The sequence below is a fragment of the Ailuropoda melanoleuca genome, chromosome 7, assembly GCF_002007445.2.
Source record: "Ailuropoda melanoleuca isolate Jingjing chromosome 7, ASM200744v2, whole genome shotgun sequence".
Taxonomy (NCBI): domain Eukaryota; kingdom Metazoa; phylum Chordata; class Mammalia; order Carnivora; family Ursidae; genus Ailuropoda; species Ailuropoda melanoleuca.
Genome location: NC_048224.1, coordinates 54,940,408 through 54,962,399, shown reverse-complemented (window position 1 = coordinate 54,962,399; position 21,992 = coordinate 54,940,408). Strand labels below are relative to the sequence as shown.

Below are 21,992 nucleotides of genomic sequence, written 5' to 3'. Positions count from 1 at the left end.
CCTGGAATTCAGACATCATGACAGTCACGGCCAAGGCCGTGTGCCAGCCACAGAAGAACCCAGACCTCCCATCTGTAAAAAGGCAATAATCACCCATCTGTTTATTGAGCACTCGAGATGGGCCAAACCCTGTGCTAAGCATTATATGCCTGATTTCACCAAACCCTCCCAGCAACCCCACGGCATGATCAGCCCCATTTTACAGATAGGGAAACTGAGGGTCAATGACTCAACCAAAGCACATAGATGGTAAGTGATGGAGACAAGACGGGAACTCAGGTCTCAGGGATGACAATGCCCAAGATCGAACCAAACTGTCTCCGTGGTAGGCAGCCTCCAAGGTGGTACCGAGGACCCCTGCCTCCTGGGATGCACACACTTGAGTAGCCCTTCCCACCCACCGTGTACCAGGGTTGGTCTGTGTGACCAACAGAATATAGTAGAAGTGACTGTGTGTTACTTCCAAGACTGGCCAGTTATAAAGACTTCTTCCTTGTGGGATTCCCTCTCCCTTTCCCTCTCAGTCCCTCTCTCTCTCTCTTCTTCCCCTTCTTCCCCTTCTTCCCCTTCTCCCTCTCTCTCTTTCTCTCTTCTCTCTCTCTCTCTCTCCCTCTCTCAGCTCCCTTGCTCATGGGAATCCATGTCAGGAGAAGCCTTCTAGAGAAGCCCACATGGTGAACGAACAGAGGCATCCTGCCAGCAGCCACGTGGGTGAATCCAGACTGGCTCCTCCAGCCCCAGTCGAGCCTTCAGATGACGCAGCCCTGGCTAAAGCATTAACTGCAATCCCGTGAGAGCCTCCGAGCCACAACCACCCAGCCAAGCCACTTCCAAACCACGGCCCCTCCAGAACTGCAAGCTAACAAATGCTTACTGTTTAAGCCACCAAGTTTTGGGGCAATCTGTCATACAGCAAGAGGCACTGTGTCCTTGGTCCCACGTGCTCTGGAGGCACACGATACAGATTCCACACTGGCGTTCTCTATGGTAGAGTTCCCTCCTCCCTGCTCATCGGCAGGGCAAAGGGCGAGGGGGCAGGTGGGGACACTCACGTCCAACCTCCAGCCGGATCTCTGCAGAGGCATCACCTATCTCATTGACAGCTCGGCAGGTGTAGACGCCAGCATCCCTCTCCTGAGCTGCTGGGATCCGCAGTGTCCCGGAGCTGGAGCCCTCAGGGGCCAGAATCATTTCAAGACCCCCTGGACCAAAGATGGGACAGTATCAGGTGGGGGCCCATGGTGGCCAGGGAAGCTTGGGGTACCAGGCTGCTGAGGCTTCCTGACCCTCGGGCTCCTGTAACTGCACTGGGCTGGGGCCTGGGAGGGGCTGAGTGGGGCAAGGTTCCTCCCAAAAGCCAGGGCCCCTGTGTTTTAATGGGGACAGACTTCCAGTTTTGTAAGAGGAACAGAGTTCTGGAAACGGTTGCTGGTAACAGTCGTACAACCATGCGAATGTACTTAATACTATCGAGCTGTATCCCTAAAAAGGGTTAAGATGTAAAGTTTATTATTTGTATTTTACAACAATTTTTAAAAAAAATTTTAAGTCAGCTCCCCTGGGTCCAGGGAGCTTTCCCTGAGCCCCTTTGCTGACCAGGAGTGAGGCCCAGCCTGTCCCCTTATGTGTGACAGGCTCAGCACTCACAGACTCCTTGCCTGGGCCTCCCTGCTGGGTCCCCATCCTCTGTCCCAGCTCCAGACTGGGGTCACCCTGGGATGAGCACACCCCAGCCACGGCTGCCTGTCTGACGTCTGACCCCAGGCACACCTCCCGAAACCCACCCCAAGCTCTCCCTCCTTTCCCCCGCCTGTTGTCTACACCCAGGATCCTGAAGCCTGACAGGCTCCCCTGATTCCAACCTACTTTCTAAATTTAAGTAAAATTTTTTATTTTTATTGCTTTTATTGTGGTAAAATATACATAACACAAAACTTTACCATTTTAAGCATTTTGATTCAGAGGCATTAAATACGTTCACACACTTGTGCAACCATCACCTCCATCCGTCTCCAGAACTTTCTCATCTTCCCAAACTGAAACTCCGTCCCCGGTAAACACCGACCCCCCAGCCCNCCCCCCCACCCCCAGCCCCTGGAGCCCCTCTTTTCCTTTCTGTCCCTACGGATCTGCCTCGTCTAGGTCCCTCACGTAAGCGGAATCCTTGAGTATTAGTCCTTCCATGTCTGGCTGATTTCACTCGCATCTTGTCCCCCAAGCTCATCCGTGCTGTTCTCAGAATTTCAGCCTTTGTTTTCAAATGAAAAAAATTTTCAATTGTGGTAAAAAACCCAGATCAAAATTTACCATCTTAACCGCTTTCAAGAGCACAGTTCAGGGGTGTTAACTGCTTTCACACTGTTGTACAATTTGAATTCCACTTCTTTTCCAGCATGAGTAATATTCCACTGAAAGGGGCCCTTTTAAAAAGGGTTCCCAGGGCGGCCTCTCAGCCAGAACCGGAGAGACGCAAGCACCGGGGCAGGGGTCCCGGGGCCTCTGCCGCCCAGGGGTGACCTGGCACAAAATGCTCACACTCCGAGCTGCTTCTGCCTGTGTCAAAGTCAAGGTGGGCTCTGGCAAGCTGGCAGGCAGGTGCACGAATGATACGGCCCCTCCAGCGGGGAGAGGGCAACACGGGTGAGGGCTGACCCTTGGGAGGGAGCTAGGATTCTACTTCTGGAAAGACAGGAGCAGCCCCAGGCCCTCGTCCCCTGCTGAGGGCTCAAGAACACTCCTGTCAGCCAAACTCCAGCTCCAGCATCCGGCACCGGGAAGACCCTCTGTACCCATTGGCTCCAGAGAGCCTCAGAACAGCCCTGGTACTACTGGTCCCTGTTTCTCAGATTAGTGACATCACCGTCACCATCACTAAGAACACCGAGCCCAGGGGCGCCTGGGGGGCTCCGTCGGTGAAGCCTCTGACTGCCTTCAGCTCAGGTCAGGATCCTGGGGTCCTGGGATCGAGTCCCGCGTCAGGCTCCCTGCTCAGTGGCAAGTCTGCTTCTCCATCTCCCTCTCCTCCTGCTTATTTTCCCACTCTTGCCGTGTCTCTCTCTCAAATAAATAAATAAAATCTTTAAAAAAGAGAAAAGAAAAAAAGAACACGGAGCCCAGCTCATATGCCAGGCTTGTTCTCAACACTTCACTTATGTGAACTCATCTCATCCTCACACGACTAACTTCTCGGATGTTCCCCATTTCCTGGATGAGGAAGCAGGCTCAGTGATGCCAGGTCACCTGCCCACTGTCACCCGTGGGAGCCAGAATTCAAATCTGAGTCTACTCTAAATCCCGCTCTTCACCACTGAGCCGTGGGGACGCTGGGTTGGGGGAGGGGGGTGCCACCAGAACGGGTCAGCCCTCCCAGAGACCCCTTTTGGGGGGCCCCAGAGGGACCACCTGACGTACCTCGATACCAGACGACCCGGGGTGGGGGCACCCCAGACACATCGCACACCAGCACGGCCTCGTTGCCGATGGCGGCTAGCACCACCGCCTTTACCGCAGAGACGGACGGTGGATCTGTGTGGGAACAGAAGGGGAACTTGGGACCCACCCACAGACTCCTTAGGGCAACAGTGCAGCTTTTCCCGGCAGGGGGGAACGAGGACAGAGAAGGAGCTGCACCCCCTGCCTCCTCCCCCACAGCCCACCAGTCAGGGACCGTCGCCCCAGAAAAATCTAGCCACTTTTTTTTTTCCTGACCCAAGACCTCAAATTAAAGCCAGTCACTCCTGGAACCAACCCACCCCACACACATTGTTTCTCACAAATCTGCCATAAAAGCTGAAACCTGGGGCACCTGGGTGTCTCAGCTGGTTAAGCGGCTGCTTCACTCAGGTCATGATCTCAAGGTCCTGGGATCGAGCCCTACATCAGGCTCCCTGCTCAGTGGGGAGTCTGCTTCTCCCTCTGCCCCTCCCCCTGCTTGCGCTCCCTCTCTTAAATAAAAAAAATCTTAAAAAAAAAAAAAAAGCCGAAACCCTACAAGGTCCTAAAATGCCCTACATGGGCTGCCCATCCCTCCCCCTGTCCCCTCCCCCAACTCCCTCCCATTCTCTCCACACCAGCCTTCTTGTGGCCTCCTGAGTGCCCCAGACTCATTCTGACCTCAGGGCCTTTGCCTCACCAGGTCCCTCGGCCTGGAACACTTTCCCATTCCTGTCTCTGGCAAGCATCCCCTCCTCGTGGAGGCCCTGGCCGGTCCCGTGTGTACCAGCCATGTCCCTCCCGTCCCCGCCCGCACATCACACTGCCCTGTGCCCCCAAAGCACCCTCCGAAAGTACCATTATCTGTTTGCATGCTTTTTCTGTGCTTCCCCATTAGAATATAAGCTCCCCCCGGGCGGGAACCATGTGTTCACCACTGTATCCCCAGGGCCTGGCACATAGCAGACACTCAGTAAGTATTTGTGGATGGGAAGGAGGGAGGAAAGGAGAGGAGAGAGGCTCTTCAGAGATGCCTGGGGCCCACGTACCTGTGTGGTAGAGGGTGACCGTCTCCTCGTCTGTGCCAACCTCATTCGCAGCCTGGCAGCTGTAATTCCCAGCATCCTCTGGGGCCACCCCCTGAATGATCAGGGTTCCCTGGGCGTCCACACGGATTCTGGAGTCATGCCATAAAACAACATGTTCTACCACAAGGGGCTGATTAGGTCCGATCACACGAGGACTGCCACAGTCATCATCAATAACTAATTAATAACATCACTAGTGATCGCCATTTTATACTGACTCTTGCTCTGTGCCTGGCTGTGTGCTCAGAGCTTTACATAGATTGTCCTTGTTAATTCAGGCTCAGAGGGGTAAAGCAACTTGCCCAAGGTCACACAGCCTGAATGGCAGAGGCAGAATTCAAGCACGGGTCGGCCTGATTCCGGAACTACAGCTGCTGACCCCTGAGCTCATACTGAGGCATCGTTATACTTCCAAAGTGATCTTGCTCTTGAGTCTCAAACGACCCCAGGAAGAAGGCAGGGCAAATGCTCCCCTCTCCCCGTGCCACCTCCCCCCTCACCGCCACTGCCCCATTTACAGGTAAAAAGATGGGAGGCCCAGAAGTGTTCCCTGGGAGGCCTTGTTCACCTGTTCCCAGTCCCAGAGCCCTTGGCCCTGGGCCCCTTACCTGCTGTCCTCCCGCAGAGCATGACCCTCACGGCTCCAGGAGATGTGGGGTGTGGGGTACCCAGAGGCCGAGCAGCTAACGCTCACCTCCATACCCTGGGAGAAGTGCTGGGACCGGGTGTGGATGCTGACCTGCGGGGCCTCTGCGATACAGAGAGTGGACAGGTGGGGAGGAGCCTGTCAGGGCAGCCGTGCTGTTCCAGATGCCCAGCCCCGGCCTCCTCGCCATCCCCGAAGTCACAGATGGGCCAGATGCAGGAAGCAAAGCCCCCAGAGGGCCTGAATCCCCAGGAAGTGGCTTTCCTGGGAACTGGGGCTGACCAGGCAGCTGCCCAGGCCACTCGAGGTGGATTTTCTAATGCCCCCGGGACAGCCCCAAGCTCCCTGGGGTTCTGCTCCGGGCCGAGCATCTTGGAGGGGCTTAGACAGATGCCAGGGCTGGGGACAACTCTCCTCTCTAGTGACCCAGGCAGACCAAGGCCTGCCCAAGTATTGGCCCCAAACTTAGGTTCTATTCACAGTACAATAGGCTTGTCAGACTCAAACGGACCTCACCAGGCCAACTCACCTAGAATAGGTAAACAGGTCCCTCTCATTTCAGAGGCAGACATAGCTAATAGATATGGCGAAGCCTAGACATGGCCTCAGAATGCTTCTCCACACACTCCAGGCAACCAACCAAGAGTTGTTGGCACAAGAGAGAACAGTTGTCCCAATAGGCTCATTTTCACACTTGCGGAAATAGCAGCTCAGAGAGAAGGATCTGTCTAAACCCTGGGTAGACCCGAGGTGACCTCCCGGTCCTAAAACTCCCAGATGGGTACTCATTCCACTGCCTCCCCTGACCCCATCCGGACAGTGCCACCCATCCCCTGCCAAGCATATCTGATCTCTGGACTTCCAGAAGTTTCCCGGATTCCATCCCTGCCCTACATGCTAGGGGGAGGGGCAATGGAGGTGCTCCACAGCATGAGAAATCAACAGGACACAATGAAATCGGCTTGGCCTACAGCAGTAGAAATTCAAGTTAGACATTAGGATGAACTTTCCAACAGGGAGAACCACTAAACTTATGTTAGGAGGCTACAGAATGCTCCTTCTCTGGAAATTCAGAAGACAGTCATAGGACTAATGTTGCCTGCCAGACGTGATGCCTGGGCAGAGGCACAGATCGACGGGCTCTGGGGAGAAGCACCAGGCAGTGTGTTATATTGGAAGGACAGACAGCAGGGAAAGGCAGAGGCTCACCTCGCACCAGGAGCCACATGGATGCCCTGGTGACGCCATTGGCATTGCTGGCCATGCACTGGTACCGCCCACCGTCACTGGGGATGATGTCGCTGACCTCCAGGGACAGATCAGCCAGCTGGGTGACTCTGCCCGTCGAGGCCGACAGGACTCGCCAGTCCCGAATCCACGTCAGGTTGTAGGGGACATCACTCAGGACCTGGCAGGACAGGACGGCGGTCTCCCCCAGGGACACGGTGATGTTGGGGGCAGGGACTAGCTGTGGCGGGGGGTCTGAAGGAACAAAAACAGAGGAGATTCAGAGGGGGCTGACACAGAGAGGGGGCCATCCTGCCGGCGCTGGGGGCCTCCTGACTCTAGAGTCCCACACGGGATCCTTCAGGACACGCTGGCTAGCAGAGCAGTGAAGCAACATCTGCTCACCATCCCGGGCCGGTGCCGCCCCGGGGGGGGCCCATGCCCCCCACAGCCCCCCACTTCCGCACCGCCATCACACACACACCCCCAGCGAGGGCTGAGCAACACATGAGTGCTTTCCCCACGACAGCCAAGCTCGACATGCACCAAGATCTCCACCAGTCTTCTCACCCCGTGAGCCAGTAACTCCACCCTGGGGAATTCAGCCTCGGAAATCACCCTCAAGAGGGAAACGGTAATGAGTACAAAGCTATTCTTTGTGCAAATCGCAGGGGTCCCCTAACAGCCAAAATGCACAACTGAGGCCACGGCTCTCAAAAAGGGAAGAGCTAAGAAAACCACTATCTTGACAGGCAAAAGGGGTAAGTGAGGAGATCAGAGACCCTCTAACCAGGGATGTGGGGCCGAGCCTTTGCAGGGAAAAAGCTGGGTCCTCACAAGCTGCACGTGCCAACGAGCTGCTGTCCCAAAGAGCATGTGAACATCCCAGCCCTGAAAAATGATACTGCAGAAACCAGCCAGAAACAATACTCTGGGGCAAATGAGAAAATCTGACTGCAGCCAAATTAAATAGCCTCAAGGTATTATTGTGCATTTTATTAGGTGTGATCATAAAATTTTTATTCTACGGGAAAATCTACTTTCTAAAAAAAAAGAGAGAGAAATACTGAAAAGTCAGGATGCCTACAATTCAGTTTAAAATAGTTTAGCCAGAGAGCGAGAAAGCAAACATGGCAAAAGTCTAGCGATTAGTAAGTCTAAGGGATGGGTGTGCCTATTTCCTTATACTGTTCCCTTTTCCTGTCCTTATCAGTTATAAAAAGTAAAACCATGGGGCGCCTGGGTGGCTCAGTGGGTTCAATGTCCGACTCTTGATTTCGGCTCAGGTCATGACCTCAGGGTGGTGAGATCGACCCCACTCGGGGTCTGCTTGGGATTCTCTCTCTCCTGTTGCCCCGCCCCCCAACCCCAAGCTCGCTCACTCTCTCTTTCTCTAAAATAAATAAATAAATCTTTTTTTAAAAAATGCTACGGAGGTTGTCTCTAGAATAAGACCAGAGGTCATCCGGATCTTCTTTTGCCGGTCTGTACTGCCCCAGTCTTCCGGCAAGGAGCATGGCGAGTCTGTGTGAGATTAGAGGCTGCAGACTGGCTAATCTTTCCATGTTCCTCGGGCTCCTTCGCTTCTCTTCAAGACAGTTTAGATTCCTGATTTACAAAACAGAGCCGACTTCATTTCTTGACTGTCTGTGGCATCTCCAACCCTTTTGAGCTGGGTGGTGCCATCCTGGCAGGGACCTGGAGGCATTAAGGGAGGGGGACTCCCAAATGGGTGCTGGCCCCTGGAAAGGCCTAGGGGAGGAGAGCATGACCCTAGCCAGCCGGGCTCCTCAACCTTCCTCCATCTGAGATCCACAGGCTGCTCCTGGATGACAGCCCAAACGGGGCGCCAACAGGCAGGTGGTAGTGTGGGCAGTGGACTCTGGGGGATGGACAGTCCCCAGGAGCTGACTGGCCTGCTCCCTCACAGATGGAGACACCCTGGGGGGAAACCCTAGAGGGAAAAATCAGGAAGGGGGTGGGGAGGGTACATGAGGACGAGCCGAAAGGACAGACCTGTGACAACAATCTGGGCCTTTGCTCGTCCGGTCCCAGCCCTGCTGACGGCCGTGCACTCATACGCCCCTTCCTCGGTCTTGGAGGCCCGTGGGATCTCCCAGCTGCTGTTTCCCGACACCCTGCAAACACAGAACAGCTGGAGACACACAATCCCACTGACCCCAGCCAGGGTCCCCCAGCCTCATCGGGTCCCCAAACCCTGCCCAGAGGGGACAAATCCTCTCGGAGACTTGGTAAGAAGAGTCAGACAGCCAAGGACATGCAAATTTTACAACATGCTGTGTGACTTTGAGCAAGTCCCTTTCCCTCTCTGAGCCCTAGACTTTCATCCATGAGGGGGAGGGTCTTCAAGGGTCCTTCCTGCCCTGAACCCAAGATCTGGGCCCTGCATGGGATGAGTGTTCCGGAAGCCAAGGAGGCCCACAGCTCCTTCACAGGGTGATGACCCAGCAGCGGTGGGAGCTTATGGGACCACCCTCCCCCACCCTGGGCCACGTGGCGAGGTGCCCAGGAGGACACTATGACCGAGACCGAGGTCCTTCTCCTGCCTCCCACTCCATCAGACCCCCAGGGCTGGGGACCCACTCACTGAAAGTGCCTCTCCTCGCCCAGCCTGGCTCCGTTCCGTCGCAGCTGTAGCCGGAAGGGCAGGGTGCTATGCACAGAGCAGGACACCAGCAGGGGCTGGTGCAGGTAGCCGTGGATCCTAGGGGGCATGCTGACCAGGGGGGCACCTGCAGGCAAGGCCCAGCCATGAGGATCCCTCCCCGCCGCCCCCCCCACAGCCCGCCCTCGTCTGCGATGCAGAGACTGCCAGGGTGAGCCAGGGTTCCATCCCAGGCCCTGCCATCTGGTGATCACCAAGAACAGGTTGGTTTGCCCCGGCCAGCTCAGTTGCCACCTCTATAAAATGGGCTTAATCCTGGTACTGACGTCCCCGTGCTGTCTGGGGAGCTGGTGAAAGGCAGGGCATGTGCACACGGCATGGCAAGCCCCCTCGGGATGAGCTCCCGCTGCTTCTGCGGTTTGTGGGAAGACCAGCCGAGACAGACGGCCTGTGCCACCGCCTTCTCCACTGCCCAGAGGCAGAAGTCAGACCAGGCCTGAGATCTGAGGAAATGCTCCCCAGACTGGGCTCTCCGCGCTTCCAGAACTCCCATCTGCCTGGAGGGTCAGTCTCACCCAAGGATGTTGGAAGAAAGCCTTTTTTCATTTAAAAATAAGCAAAGCTGGAGCATGGCTGTGAATGCAAAATTCACACGCATTTTTGAGATAAAATAAGAGACTTCAATGAAATCTCACAGTTTATGAGGAGCCCCGTGGGGCCCCCGGGAGACACCCTCCCCCGTCTATCCCCGGTCTTGGGGTGACACGTTCTCTCTCCTTGGCTATTGGAATCGCTTCAGTGGGAAGGTCTGAGAACGCCCCCGCGGGGTCAGTGGCTGCCGTCAGGGCCTCATGGGGGGATCGTGGGCGTATGCTCAACTCTCGTCCTGCCCTCCCCCATCCCCACCAGAGATGCTCCGTGGGTGAGACAATGCACCAGACGTCCTCCGAGCCCAGAGCTGGGGGTGGGAGGGCGGCGGGTGACATCATGCTGCGGGCTCCCTGCCACATCCCAGGGGAGAGGGATGTCGGACCATCCAGCCACGTCCTCAGCTGTGTGCGAAGCAGCCACTGCTCACCCACACACTGGAAGCCTCTGCAAGGCCAGCTCAGGCTCCGTCTTCCATGAGCTCTGTGGGCCCGGGGACCCGAGGCCCACCCGCCCCTGTCTCTAAACCCAAAGCCTCCTGCTCTAGGCCAAACTCCCAGCTTCCCAGACCTAGAAGGTGGAGAAGGAAGCACCAAAAGCCAGAGGTGTTGAGAGGAACACCAAAAGCCAGAGCTAAACTCCAAACCCTTGGACTCATCTTAAAAAAACAGGAGAGAGAGAAACAGAGGCCGCTACTGCCCCTGCTGAAACTCCTTCCTGAAAATTCCTCCTTGGGGTTACAAAAGCCAAGGAAGGAGGGGCCCAGGGACCACAGCAGGGGAGTGGAGGTCAGGAGGCTGAGAGAAGGGGGTCCCCAGCCCCCCGACCCTGCCTCCACCTCACCGTGGGCACCTTGGTGCCCTCCCTGCATCCCTACTTGAAATAGACAGAGAAGTCGCTCCTTGTCAAGAGATCCCCAGCAAAGAAGATGTTGGGTGTCCGTGACATCCATCTCTCTGAGCTCCGCCCACACCACTGCCATGGGAAAGGGGAGAGTGAGCAGGAGGAGGGAACAAAGCCCAGCAAGGAGGCTGTTGGCCAGTGAACTCAGATACCCCAGGCCAGGACCAGAGCCAGAGCAGGAGAGCCAAAGACTCAGCCCCGCACTCTGGAAGCTTCTGACCTGGATGGGAGACCTCAGGGACACAAGGAAACAAGCAAAAAGCCACACATGACCTACAATAGGACCATAAAATGACCTGTGCCCACCATGACATGAGAGTAACAGCAGCTGCTACATATGGGGGGCCCTGGTCCACAATGGCCACAGCCTGGGCACCCAAGAAATGTCTTCTTATGTGTATTAGCTTATGAAACCCTCAGGGCAACCCCGTGAGATGGGTAGCCTCAGCTTCTTCGTCTGTAAAATGGGGACACGTCTCAGAAGTATTGTAAGCACTCAGTGAGCTGCTGTATGGCAGGTGCTTGGCTCAAGACAGTCCCACGAGAGGCGCTCGAGACGGTGACTAAATTAGTATTATTATGATTACGGAAGAGCGCGCCCACACTCACTGCCCTGCCCCCCGCTGTGCCTACAGGGCCTAGCACCGTGACGGGCCCAAAACGAGTGCTAGATGGATGTGTGCATGGATGCAGGCGTTCATGAGTGGGTGGGTGGGTGGATATTTGGATGGACGGCTGCAGGGACGAGGAAGTGGGTGGATGGATGAATAGGCAGCTGAGTGGACGGATGTTTGGATCAATGAGCGGGTGCGCGGACAGATGAATGGTGAGTGGATACACGGGTAGGTGGATAGACGGATGGCTTTGCACTAAATCCTTGACCTGATCGCCACCTCTGAAGCATCTCAGTATGTACCATGATGCATTGCAGAGCGTGCTGTTTATAGAGGTTTAATGAACCTTTCCTCATCTCATCTGATCAGGGAAGGCTTCCAGGACGAAATGGGTCTCCAAGTGACGCAGGGAGCTGGGAGTCGTAAGAGCCACTCACTCACCTGGGGCCACCCCACTGTAGGAAACTCCAGAGACACGGAGCAGGGGATTCCCCTCGTGGTCTTTGCCCTTCACCTTCAGGTAGAAGCGCTCCTGGGGGGCGTGGAAGGGCGGTCCGCCCCACAGCTGATGCGTGGATCCGTTGGAGAGGGGCCGCATGGGCAAAGTCAGGAGGGACTGCCCAGAGCTGTGTGAGAGCTCCACCGAGTCCAGGTGGCCGGGCGCCTGCAGGCCCGTGGAGTTGATCACCAGGGAGATGGGCACCCCTGCAGAGGGAAAGGCAAGGAAGAAGATCCTGGTGTCTGCCCTGGACTCCATGATTCTCCCCAAGCAGGCGCCCTCAGTCCACAGTCAGGGACCCAGCCTGCTTGGCCCTCCTACCGGCTCGCTCACCTTCTGTTCCCTGTGCCAACTAATGCGGGCGCGGGGGGTGGATAAACAGAGGGGGCCTGGTACTGTCCGTGGTCCTGAAACACCACTGTCCCTCCAAACCACAGCTTCCCACGGCTGCATCACCTCCCGTCTGCAGACTCAGGCTCTCGTGGAGTAGAATTGGGAGAGGGCATTTCTCTCCACCCTACCCCCCCTCCATTAACTCTGGGGTTGGCTGTCGTCAGGTAGGCTCCGGGACCAGCCTGGGTGAGACACACGCGGGTCTGGGAACACTGGTTCCTGCTCACCCTCTCCCCTCTGTTCAGCTTTCCTTTGATTTTCTTTCTGTCTTATTAGAAATGGACTTCTCACACTATTCCAGAAAAGACAGAACCAGAGTTGGGTTTCATAATTCCCTTAGTTGATTTGGGAATATCACTCAGGTCTTGCCCTTTCCAAACAGTTATTTATTTTTTTCCCTTAGAGATCATAAACCAGGAAACACAGGGTGTGGTTGGTACGATCCATCAAATGCCTTAAAGTTTTTGAAGAAACATGGAACAATCTGGAAAGGGCATATAAAAATCCAAAGTCCAGATTCCTTTGAAATAGAACTTGTGCCAGTGCTGGGCCCCATCCTCATGTTGCAACGATCAGCCAAGGTCATGCTCCCTGTGGGGGCCACCGCTCCCCAACTCCCTGATGTCCCTGCACTGAAGCCAAGTGCCAATTGCTACTTATCAATTGCCATTGCCTGATGTTTCTCTCTCCTTTTTTTTTTTTTTTACCTGTCTTGGACCCCTATCTTTCTCAAAGCAGAAACCGAAGAAGCTCATATGTGGCCCCCCTTCACCGTCTTCCACTGGGGACTGGCCCTAGGGACCCTTCAGTTTTCCAGCACTGCATTTAGGATTTCTTTTCTCTCCTGGCTCTAGAATAGGAATGAAGTGTCTCTACCTCTCCGCCTTCCTGCTACTGGGAAAAACAAGCACTAAATAAGCAAGCGGCACCCTTTGGCTTTGAAGATGTTACTGCTGGTCCTGGCACAGAACCAACCAGGGCTGACAAGGATGACAAAGATTAGAGGAAATACATACTCAAAAGCTCTAAGGATCTGGTGTCTACCATTCTGGTCACCAATCCGTGATCCAGAGTTAGCCTGACTTGGTCTAGGTCCCTCCCCATTTCCCTTCTGAGCTGGTCTTAGCAGAATCCTCTGAATGGCCCCATGGTGAGGGACTACTTCCCAAACTATTAAATTGGGACCCCTGATCTGGCCGCCAGATGGTATTTTCTGGCACGGAGATCTGGCAACCCTAAAGCCCCTGCCTGCTCTGGAGCCCAGCCTTCTCCAGGTGGAACCATGATGGGGCACACAGGAAACCCCAGATCCCAGTGGGCGGCTTCTAGCCAGAAAACCGACCTTGTGCCTCCAACTCCAACATCCTCCTCGGCTCCAATGTGCAAGATTTCGGACAAGTCCCCCACCAGCCGGCACAGGGCCCATTCCGGCCACACGCTTACAGCCTGCCCCCCAAGGCTCTCCCACTTCCCAAAGGCAAGCCCCACCTCCCCAGAAAGCAGCTCTGCATCGCCCCCAGGCTCAGGCGCACTGTACCTTGCAGAGGCCACTCAATGGTGTGGCTGAGGTCCAGAGAGGGCTGGGTGGAGAAGCCGGCTCGGAAGTCGATGTTGCTGACACCTGTGACCCTCACTGAATGGCGACCACTGCTGTAGACCTAGCACAGACCCAGACCCGTCACCAGGGTGCCCGACTCCAGCTCCAGGGCAGAACGTGGCCGCCCTGACCTGCCTCCAGTGCCAGCAGCTGGAATTCTCCCACCTTTGGAGGCAACTTCCCTGCTCCCTGGGGGCCCAGCGCTACGCTCCCCAAATGCAGTGGAAGAGGCCCCCACTATGACTCTGTCCTGAGCAGGACTCTTGAAGCTGCTCTGCCTTTCCAGCCCCCCCAACACCTGCAGCCCCATCTGTCCCCTGCATGTCTAATCCCCACCCTGCCTTCCCCACTGGCATTAGAGCTCCTGGCTCAAAAATGCTCAGAGTTTGGAGGGCAGGGTCAATGTTACCCCTTCGCCAGTACCAGCCACACCTAGTCCAGGACCTGATAGCTAGCAAGTGCTCCATAAATGTCTGCTCAACCAGCAGGAGCTCACATCCTTCCGAGGCAGCAGCCTGCCCCATCCCCAGACCCTCTGCCAGGAGCCCAGCCTACTTCCAGTCCTTGGCCTCCAACACCTTACAGATTAGAGCAGGCCCCCTCTCCCTGCCAGCCATGTCCCTCCAAGCCATCCTTCCCCCAGGGTCACCCTTGCTTCTTTTATTCAGTCTTCACAGGATAGGTTTCTGAACCTTAAGCCGGCTTAGTCATCCACCTCTGGACACTCAAACTGTTTCTCCAACTCTTTCTTCAAAGTTCCCTAACTACCCCAAACCATTCTACTTCCTCCCACTGGTGCAAAGCAGAATACTCCTCCTCTGTTCTTGACCCTTTGCTTCTATTGATATGTCCACATCACCACCCATGCTCCAGCCCTCATTTCCCAGGACCCCAGGCTCCCCAGGACAGGCAGGAGGGAGATAGGGTCTCAGCTTGGTGAAACTGGCCCCCCTTCCTGGGAACCAGGGCCCCCTACCTTGATGGACCACAGTCCAGGATGCTCAGGCTTAAAGGCCACAACCTTGGCAGAGTCCGGGATGTTGAGAAGCACGTTGAGGCCCTCATCCTTCTGTAGGATCCTCCCTGTGGAACCCCCAAGGATTTCTCAGTCCCCGATCCTTTCCTGGTGGTAACAGAGGTCCCACCCTGTCCCAAGGAGCCCTCCAAACGCCAGCCTCTGGCTTTCCAGAGTAACTGAAAAGAGAGCTTTGGGGGTGCTTGGCCCTTCACCTCATTCTTCACTCCACCCTCATCCACCCCCAGGTTGGGGTTGGACACCTCGCCTCTAGATCTGGGAACTCATGACATCCTCAGAGCACCGTGAGGCTACGTGGCTGGGTCTAAATCACACTGACCCTGGGTGACCCAGACAAGTCACTCCACCTTCCAGAGCCCCAGCTTCTCATCTCAATGGCATGCCACTAATTCTCGCCCCGACTGACCTGCTAGGCCACTGTAGAGATCCGCCGAGAGAACATGGGGAAGACTGCCCATGAGCCTCGCGTCCCAGGGACTGTCATTATCTTAATTCCCCTCGCTTGGCTGCTAACAGCCTCCCTGCTTCCTCACCCACCACAGGCACCCTCTCTGCCCTCCACATGGTACCCCCGCCACCCTCCTTGTTCCTGGAGCCTTGGGTCCAAACCCCTTGCCATCCCGGGTTTTTCTCTTTGTCACATCCTGGCCTCCTTGCTCAGTCTCAGGGTCAAAGAAGAGGCCAGTGCTGGGGTGCACATACCCAGTGGGTCACGAACTTCAATCTGGGGTCCTGGACCGCTCAGGGAGATGGTGACCTCCTTCAGGCTGGGGTCAAAGGGAATCTTCCACGTGTGCTCGCCCTCCTCCTTGTGGTCTGCGGACAGCAGATGCACCTTGGTGGCCTGGACAGCTGACTCTACCCACTTCAGCACCTGGGAGGCAAGTGTGAGAAGCTGATGCCGGCAGGTGCCTGTGGTCTTGCTTAGAACTGACCCACTGGAGGCAGGTGTCTAATAGGTTCCCAGCAGAGTCCAGTCCCCCACCTGGGTTTTAGGCAGCATATAGGCTTTCCAGGTCACCCAAGGCCACCCCACTCCCACTGCCCCACACCAGACCAATTCACACTTCATTGCCTTCCTGGCCTAGGAAAGGCTGGGAGCTATAACACCTGAATTAAGGCCACTTAGAGGGAAGGGCCAATCTCTATGGCACCCATTACTTCCTCCAGGAAGCCTTCCTGATGCCTCCTACACAGAGATGAACGCTGGAGATCTGGAACTTCCCCCAGAACAATGTAATTCACCATCACCCCAAGGGGCCTCAGACCACCCTCCTGCCAGGGCGCCAGGCTCTCTAAGCAGGACTGAGAGTATCCACTGCAAAGGCAGAGTCTCCACCCGATCCATTTCACAGTGTAGACAAATCTTAAACCCTTAAATCCTACAATTGCAGGTTCATTCTAAAATCTTAAGTGTTTCGGACAAGTCCCAACGAAAAGCAGGTAACAGGTGAGGACTTCCCCTCCAGACTACCAGACCACGTGGGTACACATTAAAGAATGATTCGGGGGGATTCCCAAACTCCCTCAAAGACTGCCCCGCAGGAATGCAGAGACCCCATGTCAGCAACATTGGATCCAGTCTGAGATATCTCGCTGAGCACAAAATTATTGAGTTTCTCCAAATCCTTACCACAGCTTTAAAGACCCTATGTTTACCCCCGGGTTTTAGGCAGCTGTCCAGCCCGACTCAAGGTCAGCGTGCCCCTGACTCTCCCCACACTTGCAGGGTCGGTCCACGGTTGGACCCCATGCCTCTCTAGGCAGCTTCCACCACATGTGCTGCTCTCTTGCAGAAATGCCCTGCTCCCTCTTTATCAACCAGCTTCTGCTTAGATTCATGCCTGTCTCGCCTCTTGGCCTGGAAGCCCCATGAGGGCAGAGACCCTCTGCTATGCCCCGAGCTCAGTGGCTGGCACAGAAACGGTGTTCAGGAAGCTTCTGTTCACTGTGTGTGGTACAGCAGGGCACACACCTCCTGAACAGGGACATCAAATTCACCTTACAGACGCCGCACTCTGTTCCACCCCCAAACCCACCTTGTAATAGCTACACCTCCCAGTTTCCCGTTAGAAAACCAGGAATGAGGACGAGGAGGGAACATCCTCCCAGGCCAAGCTACTTTGAAGTTTTCACAGAATGCTTCTCGAACTAAACAAGATGAAACATGAACCTCATTGTACAGCAAATAGGCATCATAATCACAGAGAGAAAAGAGGAGCTCCCAGTGTATTGAGGACTCAGGGGTTCAACTAAACTTTCCCAGTGGGAGGCACCCTGAGGACAGAAAGAACTACAAAGAAATTCTTACTTAGTAGCTTTGAGTGGGCACAACCCTCCGTACCATGCTCACGAAACTGTTTTATGTATCTCGCAGGATACAGGAAAGAAGTAAAGATGTGAAAGCTTGCTAAATCAAGATTTTCTCTTCAGCCAAGTATAACAGAGAGGTGCAAGTATTTTATTTACATGCAAATTCATTCCAAGTGAATTTATAACCCAGGGGCTTCTAAATACCATTCCCCACGAGGACTGTTTGGAGAAATGGCTGATCCCAGGTCTGGAGCAGGTGATTTACAAGGTAAGCCTGAGACAGTTGGTGGTAGTTCCACTAAGCAAGGATGTTCTCAGAGACTAACGGCACGCATGGACAGGACGCAGGAACCAGCCTAAGGGAGCTCCCATTAGCTAAATCTGGGGGAACTAGAGCCCCACCCAAATAAGGACTTTAATCAAAAGAAATGCATCCAATTATAGAATCCATGTGCCCATAATATTCAAAAAAGAAAAGCAAAATTCAAAGCAATAAACCTCACTTGCCACCAATGAAGTAAACTTCTTCATTAAAGAGAAAGAGCTAAGTACGATCCCTGCCTTTGCAATAGGTTTTCGATGCTGCAAAAACCCAAGTCATCAAAAGCTTTTCTTCATGGAAGAATGCCCACTAATCAATGTGCAAGAGGTGATGCAATTAGGAGACCATCATTCTGGAACCCCTCATGAAATCACCGTTTCAGGCAAGCGTCCTCCGTGGACACTAAACCATGAGATGAGAGTGGATGGGGGACAAGATGTCCACATGGAACCCCAGCATTACCCCCACAGACCACTTGAGCCATAAAGGGAAAAACGTGGCCCTACAATACAGGCGGTTGTCACCACCTTCACCCAGGAACCAAACCTACCATCAGGAACAGCGGGACAATCAGACATGACTTACCTCCTTGGTGGGGTGCGACTGAAAAGGCACATAGCACCAGCCATGAAATATTCCTGCCCCAAACGCTGGCCTCCGCTAATCAGTCCCTTAGAGCTAACTGCCAGGTTAGGGGAAATACAGGGGGGGAAAGGAACAAATTAATGACACCAGAAGGAAACAACCAGATGAATCCGGAACCCAGGGCGTTATACAATCAAGGCCTCTCCAACAAGCTAGTGGCAGGAAAAAAAAAGGTAGAAGGCTCCAGATGTAAGCGGACTTAACAGACATAACGAGCCAATGAAATGCACGGCCCCTGATTAACTCCTGATTTGACAAAAACTGTTACCAAAGACATTTTGAGGACAATTAGGGAAATTTGAATTTGAACTTGGCATTGGACAATACCAGCAAAGTACTCTTCATTTTGTTAGAGGATATTGTGGGTTATGTCCAAGATCATATATTTTTTTAAAAAATTCCTACTGAATTATTTACGGAGAAGATAGAACGGGAGAGATGAAGCCAGTGGGGCAAAAACATTAAGTGCTGAATCTACTTGGGACAAAGGTTCTTCACACCTTTTCTTTATCTTTAACGTCTTTCATAGTAATTTTTTTAAGTAAAAGTCCTTTAAAAAGGGCAAGTATGCCATGACGTTAGTGTATACCCCAAAGCAAGCACGGTGGGGTCCTTTTGCCAATTCCAGTCAACTAGAAGGGATAGCGTCAGACAAATTTGAAAGCTGCATTCGGCCGCAGTGAGGCAAACACTCTGTGATTGTTGAGTCTGCATGGATACGGGATGAGACAGTGGTGTCTTGCATGCTGCCTACTGGCCACCCTCGCTCCGAATCATGGTCCTACCATGTGATCCTCCACGAAAAAGAACAGGAAAAGAAGGGAATCGTGGAAGAACCGCCCGAGATTTAAAAAGTGAATACGTTTTGTTCAGACAGAGCTGGAATGCCGGTGCCTAGATTTCCGTCATCCCAGGAGAAGGGTCCTGTGTTCTGACAACTCACTTGTTCGTATGCTTGGAGCTCCCCCCTCCTCCTGTTTTGTCTCGCTTTCTAAGTAATGCTTCTCTTGACAGCGTTCTCCGTGCACACGGGGGCTGGCTGGAGGAAGCAGCAGCCAAGACTCCCAGCTGGAGAAGTGGACAGAAGCTGGCGAGGTGAAGCAGCTGCCCCCACACAGCAAAGCCACAGCCCCATGATCACTGCCCTCTTCCCCCCCCCCCCAAGGTCGGGCTTTGTCAGGGGTCCGGAGGAAATCATAACTGAGCAAAGCTGCCAGGAGGTGGCGGCCGCACCAGCTGTCCTAGAGAGATCGCACCCACTGTGGTGCTGCAACTGTCATTACAAGCTTGTCCTAAGATGTTCCGACAGAGGGACGATGCCCGGGAGTTCAGGCTACTGAATTGCAGAGAAGGCTCGGACAGAGCACGATGCCAGTGACCCCACCAGGAGGTGGCGTGCCCATGTGGTCTCCCCTGTAAGCACATCGCCGCTGGGAAGCTGAGGGTGCTGACCATCTTGCCCGCAGCAAGGCCAGACCCCCTGTAGGCCCCGGTCTGCAGACAAGGCTTTCTGGATCCTGCAATGCACCCAGGGCTCCAAGCGGAATGTAGGGAGCCTTCCGAGCAGAGAGCCCTCATCAAGCAAGCTCAATGTTTATTTGGCGGAGACAATGGCTTCCAGATGTTAGCGGGACTGGGGGCCCGCAAGCCAGCGCTGCAATGGGGCTCATCTCCCTGTCACCGATAGGGAAGGAATGAAAGAGTTTGGCGCCGCTGTCCTGGCCAGATGGCTGCTGCTAGGCCGTTCGCAGCAGATAAATCAGCCCCTGAGGCTCCTCCCCGGACACTTGACAGCCAGGGCGGCCGAGGAAGCAGAGAGGAGAGGCCAGGGGGCCTAGAGGGCCTCAGAGCCATAGAGCAGAAAGCTGGGGCCCGACTGTGGGGCCTGGGTCAGGGAGCTCGGCAGACAGTGATGGAGAGACAGCACCAGCCCCTGCCAGTTGGCCGCTGTTGGGCACCCAGATCCCGAGAACCTGTTCCGAGAGAGCCCTTGCTCTTCAGGGGGCTTTGCTGATGCCTGGCATACATTCCGGGCTCCACAACAAAGCAGGGGGCTCGAGTCACAGCCATCGCTAACTCTTACCGGGCTTTCCGGTGCCTGCCTGTCACACCTTTCTCACTAGGCAGGGGCTCTCTTAACCCACTGTGCACAGGAGGAAACGGAGGCCCAGAGAGGTTAAGTACTGTGTTGGTGGTCACGCTGCAGACAGGTGGCAGGGCTGGGGTCTGAGACTGGCATGGGGCCCTAACCCTCCACCACGCTGCCTCCTCCCAGAAAAGTCCAGGATGAAGTCATCTCCAGGCCTGTGTCTTCTGATCTGTTAATTGGAACCACCTGGTCAGACCTCCCCTCCTCCCCCACCCCCCACGCTTACTGCCTTAGAAGGTGCTTCACCTCTCCCCTAGTTGATGTGCAGAATGTGGGCGATTTGGCACATCTGAACAGGCTGGTGCTAGACATGGGAAGGGTCCGGGCTCCCAGAACGGACTTCCCAGGAGCACGGGAGGCTGCAGAATGAGGGAGTTTGCCCAGCAATTCCGACCCACTCTGCTGGGGCCGGCGACAGTACATTGAGCTGGGTCTGAGCTGGGGGGATGTGATGCAGGGGCCAGGGGGGGGTCTTGGACCTAGCTAAGCCCTGACCAGAAATACACACCCCCAAGGGTTCCTGCCTCCCCTGTCCGTTGAAGGATGGTAAGAGCTCCAAATGACTCCCACCAGGGAGTAATCGCCTTGCTTTAATTACCCCAGAACCGCAAAGGGCCACCGCCACAACTGGAGAGAAGCCAAAGCTCAAAACCGCTGAGACATGGACGGATTCTGTCTCTGTGCCCAGCACCTGGAACTGAGCTAGCCACTAGCAGGTGCGCGATAAGCGGGAAATAAAATCAAGAGAGAATGCAGAATGTGTCCCTTCTGCCACATTGGACATACTGTAAAAAGGTAAAAAGACTAACTACACATGCACAGTTTGGGGACTTTGGCAACTTCTGAGGAGCCATTCTCTCAGCTGGAGCCCCCTGGCGCGGGCAAAGGCGCTGTTCCCTCTCCTCGGGTGGGGGCGAGGCGGGGGGGATGACCACAGCCCTGGCTGCCCTGGCCGCTTTCTCAGGCTTGCTGAATGTCTGGGAACATCTGGAATGACACAGCTCTGTGTCCAGGAAGGAGAGGGATCCAGGCCCCTACCCAGAGGCCGCCAATCCTGGCCGCTGGAGGTCCCATCAAGAGACACATACTGCCAAGTCAGGCTCCCACAGCAGAAGGCCGGACACCATGGCCAGCAGCCAGTGGATTCACCCCACTTTCCCTGCCTCCAGAGAGAGAACAGGGGAGCCCAGACCCATACCTGGGCGAGCCGTCCCCCGCTGTCCTGCCCAGGTGCCTTGCTGTCTGATTTGCCCCTGACCTTCGGAACCCAGCTCCCGCCCAAATAGGTCTGCCCCCAAAACAAGGACTGAGCCATCCCTCCACTCTGAAAGGCCTCCCACCCTCACTTGGGTGGCTCAGTGCCAGAGTAGGCTGATATCCCAAAAAATAAAGTTTAATGTGTCGCAGAGAACCATAAACGCCATTTGTCAACAGGGAGTTAAGGCACGCTAATCTAAACACGGCCCTGGAGACCATTCTCTTCAGTCCGTAAATATATAACACAAAAAAAGCCCTCTCCTGGAGGCTATGGCAGGGCTGGCCGGGGCTGGGGCCCGCCTCCCAGACACGGCCTCTCCTGCCTTCCTCTTCCCAGGGCCTTGGGCACAAGGGACCCGGCATCTGTCCATTTACCAGCTATTTACAGAGCACCTGCTGCATGCTGGTGGGCACATGAGGTACTGGGGATACAGCAGCAAACAGGACCCACAGTAAGGGCCTGGCTCTTAGGTTGCTCACAGCCTAACAGCATTCGGCAATGCCATGGTTATTAAGCTGCAGTTACGTAAAGCGGTACCGGGAGCTGGGAGAGGGTATGAAAGAAGACTTCATCTAGATGGGAAATCAAGGAAGGTC

At 54.9% G+C, this 21,992-nt stretch overlaps 1 protein-coding gene across 1 annotated transcript in view; it reads right to left on the bottom strand.

The window, feature by feature from the left end:
• The window catches only part of HMCN2 (hemicentin 2), a 139,923-nt gene that overhangs the window by 98,647 nt on the left and 19,284 nt on the right, over positions 1–21,992 (bottom strand). The window contains exons 3-13 of the mRNA XM_034663740.1: positions 15,412–15,661; positions 14,650–14,756; positions 13,614–13,734; positions 11,626–11,889; positions 9,002–9,146; positions 8,410–8,531; positions 6,376–6,648; positions 5,129–5,270; positions 4,482–4,609; positions 3,412–3,525; positions 1,053–1,202 (exon numbers count right to left, since the gene is read on the bottom strand). Coding sequence (XP_034519631.1) covers positions 1,053–1,202; positions 3,412–3,525; positions 4,482–4,609; positions 5,129–5,270; positions 6,376–6,648; positions 8,410–8,531; positions 9,002–9,146; positions 11,626–11,889; positions 13,614–13,734; positions 14,650–14,756; positions 15,412–15,661 — 1,816 coding nt within the window. The remainder of the gene's footprint in view (positions 1–1,052; positions 1,203–3,411; positions 3,526–4,481; positions 4,610–5,128; positions 5,271–6,375; positions 6,649–8,409; positions 8,532–9,001; positions 9,147–11,625; positions 11,890–13,613; positions 13,735–14,649; positions 14,757–15,411; positions 15,662–21,992) is intronic.